The 12,733-nt window shown below is 38.3% G+C and overlaps 1 protein-coding gene across 6 annotated transcripts in view; it reads left to right on the forward strand.

Annotated features, from left to right (window-relative positions):
* tle2b (TLE family member 2, transcriptional corepressor b) overlaps positions 1-12,733 on the forward strand; it is a 215,457-nt gene that overhangs the window by 142,923 nt on the left and 59,801 nt on the right. For all 6 annotated transcript variants that reach the window (XM_057841876.1, XM_057841875.1, XM_057841877.1 and 3 more), the window contains one exon: positions 189-251. In XM_057841876.1, the coding sequence (XP_057697859.1) occupies positions 189-251 (63 nt within the window). The remainder of the gene's footprint in view (positions 1-188; positions 252-12,733) is intronic.

A 12,733-nucleotide genomic window follows, 5' to 3' on the forward strand; every position in this document is an offset into this window, starting at 1 on the left:
TCCGTTCTCCAAACGCGTTCTTCCTCTGACAAAACCTCATTAGAAGTGTGTTTCTTTGATGTGGCAAGCCTTGATATGCTGAAAGCGTGTATCATATGTTCTGCGTTCACTGTGCACTTTGCCATATGGGATGTGATCGAGTAGCCTCTCTCATATTTATTTTCTATCTCCATTTCCTCCCATCCCAGGCGGAGATTGTGAAGCGTCTCAGTGCCATCTGCGCTCAGATCATCCCTTTTCTCTCTCAAGAGGTGAGTGTGGCCCTTGCCAAACACATACACATTTTACCTTTTATTGGATGTCAAAGAGATAAACATAGCACAGAAAATATATACTTTTATGAGCCGTTCCACGGAAACTAGAAGCTTCTTGCACAGTGTCAAAAGAAGTTATGATGCCCGGAGGAGAATGTCTGCGTTTTATCAAAACATTTTTGGGGGGATATTTTTAAAATGATTTGTGAAATCGCACCTCAGAAACTTTAACTTCAAGGTTTGTATTTTAAAGTTGTGCTTCAGCTGGATTTCGTGAGCAGAACATTGAGAAAAGTAATACAAAGAGAGGAAATTTGAAAGGAATAAAGTAAAGATGTCCCGATCGATCAGGTCCGATCTCGTCATTTTCAAAGTATCAGAATCGGCAAAAAAATATCAGACATGCCTTTTTAATTTTTTTTTTTTTAATTTAAATCGTTTTCTAATTGTATTTAACGTTACAGACAAAATGTCTTACACTCATCCAGAGTAGTTCTGGCTTAAAGTAGGGCTATCAAATTTATTGTGTTAACGGCGGCAATTAATTTTGTTTAATTAATCACGTTAAGTGATTAACGCATGTGCTGCACGACCCATTCACGCATTGTCGCGTTTAAACTATAAAGACACTGTTTTACCTATAGATAGCGCTAAAAGGCAGCGTATAATGAGTAGTGACAATTTTGACAGCCTTTGGAGCCTTTTTTTTATGTGGCTAAAGCCTTACAATACCTCTCTCAGCAATTAAAAATAACGTGGGAGGCAATCTGGGGAAGAAAGGTAGTAGTTGATCATTTTCTTAACACCCTATGTTCTTTCCCAACGCAGAGAAGATATTTAAGTTAAGTTAAATGGCTGCAGTATCATTTACTGAAAGCTTAACAAATACACTAGATGGCAATATTTAGTCACAGTATACAAAGTCACATTTATCCTTTAAGAATCACAAGTCTTTCTATCCGTGGATCCCTCTCACAGAAAGAATGTTAATAATGTAAATACCATCTTGAGGATTTATTGTCATAATAAACAAATACAGTTGAATGTATATATTCGTCCGAGTTTTATTCATTTTTTTCTTAATGCATTGCCAAAATGTATATGATCGGGAAAAATAATCGGAAATGATTGGAATTGAATCGGGAGCAAAAAAAAATAAAAAAGCAATCGGATCGGGAAATGTCGGGATCAGCAGATACTCAAACTAAAACGATCGGGATCGGATCGGGAGCAAAAAAAACATGATCGGAACAACCCTAGAATAAAGGGATGAGTGAATATTTAAAAGATCAGAGGCTTCTCGCACAGTGTAAAAATGAGATATGAGGCCCTCTGGATTTTTTTTTATTGGATATTTTTCTAAATGATTTATAAATAAGCGCTCACCTTAAAAACTTTCACTTTGTTTGCGTCCTAAAGGGGTGTCTGGGTGTAGTTTTAAAGAGCATTAAGAAAATTAAGAAAATTTCCTGTTTTTGAGAAACTTTCACCATGTCCAGATATACAGTACCAGATATCTAATATTATACAGGTATTCCCCGGGTTACGATGTACTCGATTTACGCGCTTTCTTTACTACCCCGGAGTTTCGTCCACCGATTTGTGTACAGTCTTTTTTTTCTTTTTTCTTTTGGTTGCATAAACAGTACCTTTTTTGACCTGACAATATCTTATTTTTTACTTTATTAATATGTTCTTTACAGAGAACAAACAGAGCTATTGTGCTTTTTGAAGAGTTTTATATATTAAAGTAAATCAGCCAAGGTAGCCCCCTACATTTTTACCACACCAAAACCTACCCCCTTTGCAAAAAGTTTGGACACCCCTGTTTAACTGATGATCCGTAGAAGAGGCCAGCTTCTTTCACTTGTTACCAGCTAAATATTATTCAAAAAATAATGATGGTGGAAGAAATAAGCATCTTGAATTTGAAACTGTATGTTGTCGGCGATTAGCCTTGCAATGATCTTAATTGTGGTTGTCAGCCCAAAACCCTCTAAATATATATTAAATGCATCTTACCAGATATAAAATGACTACTACATAATCTGTGGTGATCGTTTGGTGCCCAGTTTTCTCGTCGAATTGCAGCAGTCCATCTCGCTCTCCTCTCCGGGTCTCTCGGAATACGGTAGAACTTCAAGTCTCTCCGTCTATCTTCTCTGTTACTGCAACCAACTGCCACACACGCCTTCACCATTTTGAATATTAATGTTAACGAGCAGAAAAACACGCCATAATAGGAGGAATTTACGTAGCGGTAATGTGTAAACACGACGAGCTGAACGACAATATGGCGCGGAGGCGTGGTTGTGACGTCATGTGAGTGGGGTCTATAAGACGCACCCTCTGCCAAACTATGAAAAAAAACTGCGACTTATCGTCCGAAAAATACGGTAGGTAAATTCTAGGGATGTTTACGTATCAATCCTAAGAGCTCTACTTTTTAAAGTTTTGTATCAATTAATTAAAATAAATTAGTTAATTATGGGCTAACTGTTGCCTTTAGCTCCTCTGGGCTAGCTAATAGTTAGCTAATATGCACGCTGTTCAGTTGGGCTTATCATGTCTCTGAAGTAGTGAGACGTTTAGGGAGTGAGCTGAGCGGTCGTGGTTCATTTGTTGACCAAAGTGTCTGCTTTCAATGGAATGCTTCACATTTGTGTTTTCGTACATTTATTTCTTTTTAACTCAAGACAGAGGAAATCCTCTGTGAGAAAGCTCGCATCCCGAAAAACTCATCAGTGGAGCCAACTGTACATTCAGGCAACACTGTATTCAATACAGTGAGTACCTAGTGAGTGTAAAGCCATGTTTTTAATTGCTTAAATCCAGCTAAATATTTGAAAGAAGCTCATTCCTGATGTTTTTGTAAGACCAACTTTTAGTGCTTGTGGCATTTTGTCCCAGAGAATGTAGTCAATTGACCTTCAATTGAGGTCCGCAGCAAACGTCAAGTGAGTTAAATAGTTTTTTTCTCTAGCTGTGGATGAGAGAAGGTTGGAGAAAGGTCAAGTGTAGCCGACCAATCTTTAGTCCTTGCTTATTATTCACTTCTGCACTCTCTGACTTGTTCAACTCTTTTTCTTCCTGGCCTTCTTCAAGTGCGTGCAGTTTGCTTTCCAGAACACTGTGTAAGGCTTTGTGAGGATTTAGGCCCGAAACTACCCTGTCGCAGTGGATAACCTGCATTTGCACTCTTTGTAGCATGAAAAGCCATTTCCACTTAGTTGGGGCTACTTCAGATGCTTCTGTGCAATTAGAGCAGGTCTACAACCTTTAACAACGCTAGAGTGACTTCTGCAGTGTACTCGGGCTCGGCGCGGCATTAGCTTTGGCTGCTCTTGGCAATCCAAGCTAAGAGAAGGTTGCAAAAACACCAAGGAAAAGTGTCCTTTCCTGCCCATCAGAGAAATGAAAACACTTCTCCCGCAGAGATTCACTGTGTTCGGAAAACTCTTGTTGTAATTTTGGCCTTGAAAACGATGGGATCGTATTCAGACTGCAAGTTCAGAACGCGGTCCACCCGCTAAGCGATCTCTGGAGGCTAGTGCCGTCCAAGACTACAGGTGGCTGGCAAAGACCTCAAAGCCACAGTGTAATCACATACAGATTTCATTTCTTTGTGGTTCAACTTCCTAAAACAAAATGGTTCCGCTACGATGACTTATGCGGGGTGAAAACGCGGACTGTGTATCCTCGTTGGGGCTATCTTTACGCATAATGTTTTAAAGTTTTCATGTACTCCACGGGTTGTCTCATACGTTGTGGGCTTTTTATGATTTATTTGAGCTGTTATATTTTGCTGTGGTGTGATTATACACAGGGCGGGGCTAACGGACAGGCAAATCTGGCAGTTGCTTGGGGCCCTGACCATGAAAGGGGCCCCCGCGGGCTGTTAAAATGTACTCCACAGAAACCACAAGATTTGGTTATTTGCAGTAGCAAACCTTGTAGGGCTCTCCCCGGTAGCAACCTGAACTTGGCACTATCATTGGACCCCGTGTATTTCGTGAAAAGTGAAACTTAGTGTAATTTTGCTATTTTTATGCTATTTTTTATCCACAACTGGATTCATTACTTCATTATTATTTTAGAGCTGTCCCGACTAGTCGACGTAGTCGACGTCATCGATGACGTAAATCGGTCGGCGAGCATAACATCCCGTCGACGGTTAATGAAGGGTTAAAAAAATATATGCGTGGAAAGTTCAGAATGTCAGACGCTCTGTATGCAAGTGGGGAAAGCGGCACAAAGCCAAAGTCCAAAACATTGACTTGTTTCAAAGAAACAAAGGAGGGTACACTCTTCTGTCCTGTCTCTTCAATGCCCAGCTTGGCTGCACGTAGGCCGTGAATAAACACCTAAAGAGCTGTCACCCAGTTTGTAAGTCCATCTATCTATCTAACTAACTAACTAACTAACTAACTAACTAACTAACTAACTAACTAACTAACTAACTAACTAACTAACTAACTAACTAACTAACTAACTAACTAACTAACTAACGACATGTTTTATTAAAGTTGCTAAGCCTGTCGCGATATGCAATGATTTATCGCACGGCAAATAAAAATGAGGACGGTAATTTTCACAGCTGCGTTTTATCGCTGCGCGCGTGCGTGCTGATAGCAAATGAGACTTCAGTTCCTTTCGCTTATCAACACGCTGTAGAATTAAAGTTCAGACATACAAAATAAGAAAACACATCTATGTCATACACTGTAACGTTAGCACTTCTACACGGAGGTGAAAGGGGGGAAAAAGGCAACCTACTTTAGCCTGCTATAAAACATTGGCAGCTTGTGAAAGCAAACTTGCGGTTAAAAGATGGCACTTCAAACATGAAAAATCGCTGGTTAACAGCATTTGAAAACGAAAAAAATGAAAAAAAAAATCTTATCACTGACACTACATGCAATGACAAAAAGTGCTTTTTTTGCGGAGCGTAAAGCTGAAGTTAGCTGTTCAGCGAACGTACTTCCGGTGAACATTTCAAAATAAATGCATGTCATGTTCGTCATATAAATAACGATTTCTGGAGTTAATCCCACATACTTCAGAATTCAGAATCTACACTAAGAATACCTTTAAAATGAGACGCTTTATGAAAAATCTGGCATCATCTAACAATGAATAATTATTATAATATTATTATATACAGTACTATACTATAATATTAATGCTAGATGTTTTTTTAAGAATTGTTTTGAATCATGTTGGAAAGGCGAAGTCGGTGTTCTGAATCTGTTTACATTCCATTCTTTTGCACTAGTTAATTCTATCAGCATTTGAACTCATTGTTTATTTGTGATTTATTATTGTTATTTGTTTTTATTTGTAATATAATTTTAGGGTTCCAAAATGTTTTTGTGAATTGATAAGCGTCAACAAAAATGTCTTTGCTAAATTACTAAAAAAAAAAAAAGAAGGTCTTTTTAATTATTAGATTAGTCGACTAATCGTAAAAATAGTCGGTTGACTAATCGGGAGAAAATTAGTTGTTTGGGACAGCCCTATATTATTTATCCTTCACACAGATGCCGGTAGATGAGGATTTTAAGACACTGTGCGCTCATGCGCTGGTCCTAATGGGGAACACAGTCTTCCTTAAGGCAAAACACTACCGCTTTTGTCCACCGGTGTTGCTAAAATCAACCAAAACTGAACAGTTACCAAGTGTTGCTTTAAAGAAATGGGAAATAGAAAGTAATTTTGATGAAAGACTATTTTGTTACTGAAACACTTTCAACTGTTTTGAAGAAATAAAGCTGCGTATCAAAATGATGACGATAATAATCGATGTTCCTTCTGACTCAATTGTGCTTTAAAAAATCGATCTATCGATTCAGATCGATTAACTCATTCACTCCCATCCATTTTCACCGGAGTAAGGCCCTTCGCTCCCAGCCATTTTACTGGATTTTGACTGGTTTTGCAAGGCCCACAGAAAATACTGTTCTATTGCTATATAAACATGGAACCCACCAAAAGAAAGATTAGACTCCCTTCTGTCAGCAGGAAAAAAAGTAAGTTCATAATCCTTTTCCATTCTTTAGAAATCAGCATTAGAAAATAGTTTCAGCAATTTTCCAATTTCTGATGAAAAAACGGAGAAATTGAGCTTTTTGTGAAAGCATACGTTTGAAACGTAACTTTGACTTTAAAACAGCAATTTTTTTGCTTTAGTTACATCCCAAACATCAGAATGTTTTCAATTTACAAAATAACACGAACAACAAGACAAATAGAGCTTTTGATAGCAAAGTAACAATTTATTTACACATAACTAACTGAGAGATGACGCTGTTGTGGCCGCGACAGCTGGGTAAACTTTTCCCTCATCGCCGCCTGTCTCATAAAGATGGATTTTTTTTTTTGTCTCTGCGGGGTCTGCTCGGTGAGCACAGCAACGGCATCTTCCGCTGCTCTGGTGGTCCCGGTCGTTCTGCTCAGTTGTCCAGCGCCTGGCATCCCGGGCGTCCTCTCGGTTGTTCTGCTCCGTCGTCCGCCACCTGGCATCCTTCCGCCGGCGCTTCGACCATGCGGTCCGGCCATTCGTTGCCATTGAATCGGGTTTTGGGTCTTACCAAATGCGCTACTGCCCTCCAGTGGCCAGCTTTACTGCTTTAAAATGGATTTTCAGCTTTGTTCTTTGGAGCTCAGTTGAATCACAACCAAGAGATGTCTCTTATGAAAAAAAAACTTGAAAGACGTATAAATAAGTCTTTGGCACACTGAAACAATTAAAAATAGCACGTATTTATACGTTTTTGGGAGTAAATGAGTTAAATGCTACACCACTAGTGTGTAAACAACAACGTATTTTCATGAAAACTTTGTCTAAGTATGATTTATGTTGAATTTTTCTAACCTGCACAAATTAATCTGCACTTTCATCTCAGTCTTTAAATAAGTGGAAAGTCTTTTGCCTTGACAGTGCCAAGTCCAATTAACTTCTTATTATAGATTACAAATTGCTGCAGCTGGTAGTTAAAAGAGATTTGTTTGAAGATAACCATTGGATTAAATCAATGGATCAACAAATAATCAAAGAAATTTAGAGAAGGAATAATTGTGCCTTAAGTTTTGAACAACTCCAGATCCGGCATCATGAGTTCATAGTTTGTCATTTGAATGTGTGACAACATTTATTTAGGACTTGAAAACCAGCTGGTGATGTATAATTTGTATGAACATTTGCAACCATTTTTAGTAGTGTAATAATAAGGCAGTACAAACAACTTTGCACCGAGTTCCACATGTGCCAATTACGACCACGAGGGGGCAATAGGACCTCATAAGAACAAGGGAATTTTGTAGCAAATTAGCGTTTTTAAGGTCAAAAGCGCTGGCATTTAGCAATCTGCCTGAGGCATATGTGACGCTGCAAACAATGTAAGGTGAAAGTGTGTGCGAAAGAGAGTGTGTGTGCGTGCGTGCAGAGAATACAAATTTTCAGACAGGTTTCTTTTGGTCCCAGAGTGAGCGTGCACTGATGAATGTGCATCCTGCAGACAGCGAGGTCACGGCTCTGCCAGTTTGATCAATATTGACACAATGTGTGTGCGCACGCGTGTGTGTGTGTGCATGTGCGTGACTGATTACATTGGGAATTTCTATAAACACGCCAGGATTTGAGTCTTGTGCTTCTTTAAGCATGGATGCCAGCACCTACATGAGTATACATTTATTGAAGTACTTAACGTCAGTGAAAATGGAGATGCATTGGGAATTTTTGATAGAGGTCAATTTACAGTTTGAAAAAATCAGAAGAGAAGATTACGGTAATATAAAACCGTGATTCTGAGAAGACCATCGCAATGTGGCTGTGGCACAAAAAAAAAAAAAAAATTATTATAATGTAATGTGCAAAAGCCTGACCTTTTCTTACCTAAAGTATTTGAAAAATAATGATTTTGGGTGCTACATAGGGGTGTGACAAAATATCGAAATGGTGATATATCATGATACTTTGTATCCCGAAAGGTTATCGATATGCTCCTGCAAGAATCGAGATATCATTTTAAAAAGGTGTCAATGTCGGGGGAAAAAAAAAAAAAAGGAACCAACAAATTGCTACCAAAATCTTCCACCATAATAGTGTCTCAGTTAACTTGACGGTGCTCGACACCCAATCCATTTAGAAACCAGAGCATTCACAGTCATTCTGTCAGATTTTCAGGGCATTTACAGGTCACTTGCGGTTCATTTTGGGGCATTGAAGTGGGAGGGATGGCAGCGAATGAACAAATGTTCATTTGCTGCCACCCTCCCAGTTCAAATGGATTGGACATCTACTAGTGATGTACTCATTCCAATTCACAACAGAAGCTTGTTTTTCTGATTATTAGTTGTTTGTAGAATATGTATAATATTTGATGTCTTCTTCAGGCAATCATCTATGTAAATCTCACTGCAACGGCACCAAACAAAAGTTCCAGCATCATCACCTTGTCAAGAGTCAAGAATCTGCATTGGACAAGGTGTCAAGAGTCAAGAATCTGCATTAGACAAGGTGATGATGCTGGAACTTTTGTTTGGTGCTGTTCCAGTGAGACCTTCAATGACCCAAAATTATCTAATTGCCTAGCATTAACTGCCACTGACAGCCATAGATGTTCAGTCTGTTTGAAGTAGGAGGGGTGGCAGCGAATCATTCGCTGTCACCCTCCCAGTTCAAATGGATTGGGCGTCAACTAGTGATAAACTCATTCCACTTCACAGCAGAAGCTTGTTTTTCTGTTTCTTAGTTGTTTTTTAGAATATTCTAGAATTATTTCCTTACCAATGTATCGATAATTGTTGTATCGCCGTATCGTCAGATCATCGTTATCGTGAGGTTTGTATTGCAAACCGTATCGTATCGTGATGTACCAAGAGGTTTCCACTCCTAGTGCTACATATACCTTTTGACTCATGTTTCAGTGCCGTTAAAAGAGATCGACGTCCAATCTATTTAAAGTGGAAGGGGCTGGCAGCGATCAGTTGATGGCTGTCAACGGCAGCCAATGAGTTAATATTCTTTATTGGCTCACAAACAACATGCTGCAATTAAATTGAAATAGTACGTAATTCTAAATCTATGTTATGTCAGCTGCATTCTGAAACATTACACAATACATAATGTATTCAATAGGAGTGGGAACCTCAGGGCACCTCACGATATCACGATACAGCGATTATCCATATATTGGTCAGAAATTTGATACATTATATTCTACGATATAACTGTTGAAAGGAAAAAAAAGATATTTAAAAATAGAAAAAGTCCTGTTTAAGTCATTTATTAAACAGTGACACATTTTCTGTGCAACATTCCTGTAAAATATGAATCTAATGCAAATTGTGTACCTGCACATATAGAGGAAACAAACCACAACCACTGATATCTCTTGGAGAGATCATGATGAATGACACCCTTAATTTCTTTAAAGTTTTTTTTTTTTTTTTTAATTAACAGTGCTGTCGGTGTCAGTCAACAGTTGAGCTTGGAGTGGGGCAAGGATAAAATTGGTGGGTCTTTTCTTCGTATATGACCTTTGTTGCCAAAAGCATTGGTTTGAGCACTTCCACATTTGAGATGGCGGACTCAGTCAGTCACATTCTTCCTCACCTTAAAAACAACAAAATAAAAAAATACAAGTTACTTAATAGCTTTTGAGTGGAAATCCTGATTTTTTTGTGTTGGAAGTATTGAGTGAATTAAACAAAACATGAATTGAATGTATATAAATAAAAAATGCAACAATTAACTATTTTTAATATGTACGCTACATTAATTATCATGCACATCACCTTATATATTTTGGAAGCTATTCAAACCATTTTTTATAGCTTATTGCATCAAAATGGCAGTAATATCAGTTTGTGTAGTAAACTAGATGGAAAGTGGTTCTCAAATAATATCAAATAAATCAGTAAATTCAGGTAGGCTTGTTCGATATTCCTTTTTTTTTTTTTTTTTTTTTTTTCATTAACAATCATTGCAATTACAAAATGTGATTATGATTTGCCCGAAGGAACCGAAGAAGACGACAAAGGCGGACGAGATAAAGCATATGCTTATCAGTTTCCCGTCACCCATACAACTAAATTTTCAAATTTTCATCCAGTTTAGGGTCCTGGTTTATTTTATATCACTCAACACCAAATGTCATCAAAATAATACATGTACCGTAATTTCCCGAATATAAGGCGCACCCGTGTATAATGCGCACCCCAAATTTACTTGTAAAATCTAGGGAAAAATATTGTACCCGTTTATAAAGCGAACCCTAATTTTAGTACCAATAAATAGAAGAATACAAGAAAACAGAGCTCGTGTACAGATACCGAAATGTCATTTTACTGACTGGTGAAACACAGCACAAGCATAGCATATTGGTAGTTCAAAACGTTACCATAAACTGACAATATTTACGGTAATAATACGATTTAATAACTTCTCCAGCTTACCAGAATCTAGGAGAAAACAAAACAGATGTGACTTTTCTTTTAAAGGCTGCTGTATAACTTGCTCGTTTCATCATGATGAATAAATGTTTCTTCCATGGATTGATACGGTAAAATGAAAGTGAGAACGTAAGTCGGAAATCCGTGAGAGCTCATCGCTATGACCACGAAAGTAATAGGAACTATTGTTATTTGGGATTGAGTTTCCTGAGGGACAGTTATAGTTGACGGACACAGGAAGTCTGTGTGCTTACATTATGGTCAGAGTTGCGGAGCTGCAATAAACGTTGACTCAAATGAGTTCAAGAAACTAAATTCTGTGCTTTATGAAGAGTAAAAAAAGCAGAATTTAACACAGACGAAATCATTCGGCCGATTAGAGTGAAGTATTACCGAAACAAAATGGTGACGTCACGTACCGTAATGGTCGGCGACGGGTCGCCGCATACGTTTCTTCAACACAACGTGGCCGTGTCAATTAAAAAAAAAATCGGTTTATATATATATGTAATATATATATATTTCTGTCTCCATCCATGTACCCGTTTATAATGCGCACCATGATTTTACAAGTTGATTTTGGGGAAAAAAAGTGTGCGTTATATTCGGGAAATGACGGAAAATTAAAAAATCAATCACATTGCAAAACTTTCTTACCTCAAGTGATGAAAGCGAAGCAGAGAAGAAATCCCGTGTCCACTTTGTCACCAGCTGCCAGTGAACGTTATTGTTAGACAAGTCTTGCATACAGCAAAGTGTCCTTGTTCACCTTACTTCCTTTCTTTCTTGTTGGTGTAAAATCTAAAGTGTGTCCACATGTGTGATTTGTAGCAATATTTTTGTCACTTTTTTCTCCACCGTTCCCACGAAGCTTTTTTATTTTTTTCAACCCACTTGGAGCTTCTTCTCTTCTTCTGTAGACAACTTGTGCGCACTTTACCTTCACCGCCACTCTTGAGCGCCCCTAGTGGACTACTAAGGAATTGCTCAACAAACATTGAGCAGTTTACAGCATCCAATGGCCAATATGTCAAATAAAAGTATCGATACTTGGCGGGAGCATATCGATAACCGATCGGTTTGCAAAATATCGAGATATATGGCTGTATCGAGATATTGTCACACTCTCAGTATTCAACTAGAGATATACTGAAAGCAAAATATTTACTGAAAGCAAAATATTTGGCCAAAAACTGAAAGGCCGAAAAATAAACATGTACACTACCGTTCAAAAGTTTGGGGTCTTTGTGACCCCAAACTTTTGATCCTTAGCGTATTATATGGGATTTTTCATTATGTACACTACGGTTCAAAAGTTTGGGGTCACATAAACCCCAAACTTTTGAATGGTAGTGTATATAATTCCTTTTTTATTTCAGTTTTTAAAAAACATTATTTTATTTCATTATTTTCCGATTAATTCACTTTCCCTTGGCAATGGTTCTACGACCCTGGAGCCTCGAGAAATTGAGTTAGAAAGGTGCCGATTCAGACAACACCCATTGGAGGGTGCGTTCCTGGCGGCAGTGAACATTTTGTGGCAAACTCCGAACGTGTCCTACACCAGAGGTGCTGATGTCGTCATAGCATTCTGTTCGGTGGACATAGACACACATGTCACGGCCGATAAAACCTTGATTAATGTCCTTTCTTGAAAGTTTGGGACACTCAATAATTGGGTCTCACGCCTCCAATTGCTAAGCTAAATGTGATTTCGATGTATGTATGTGTGGAACTGTAGTTCACACAACCACAAAACACCTACAAGGCTATTACAATTTCTCTTACACCCTAAAATAAGACTCGCTTTTTTCTTCTGCAACAACTGAAATTAACGGCGATGAACCCGAGCGAAGTTGTTCCCAGCTGGTTCAAACAGGGACTGGAAGTGTGCAAGGGGTTGTGGAAGTCACTGGAAAAATTTTTACAAAAAGAGGAAGTGATCGTGCCATAAACGTATTGTATTAAACTACAGCAAATGCACATGTATGCATTTAACTCATTCACTCCCAGCCATTTTCACC

This window comes from Corythoichthys intestinalis, chromosome 7, assembly GCF_030265065.1.
Source record: "Corythoichthys intestinalis isolate RoL2023-P3 chromosome 7, ASM3026506v1, whole genome shotgun sequence".
Classification (NCBI taxonomy): domain Eukaryota; kingdom Metazoa; phylum Chordata; class Actinopteri; order Syngnathiformes; family Syngnathidae; genus Corythoichthys; species Corythoichthys intestinalis.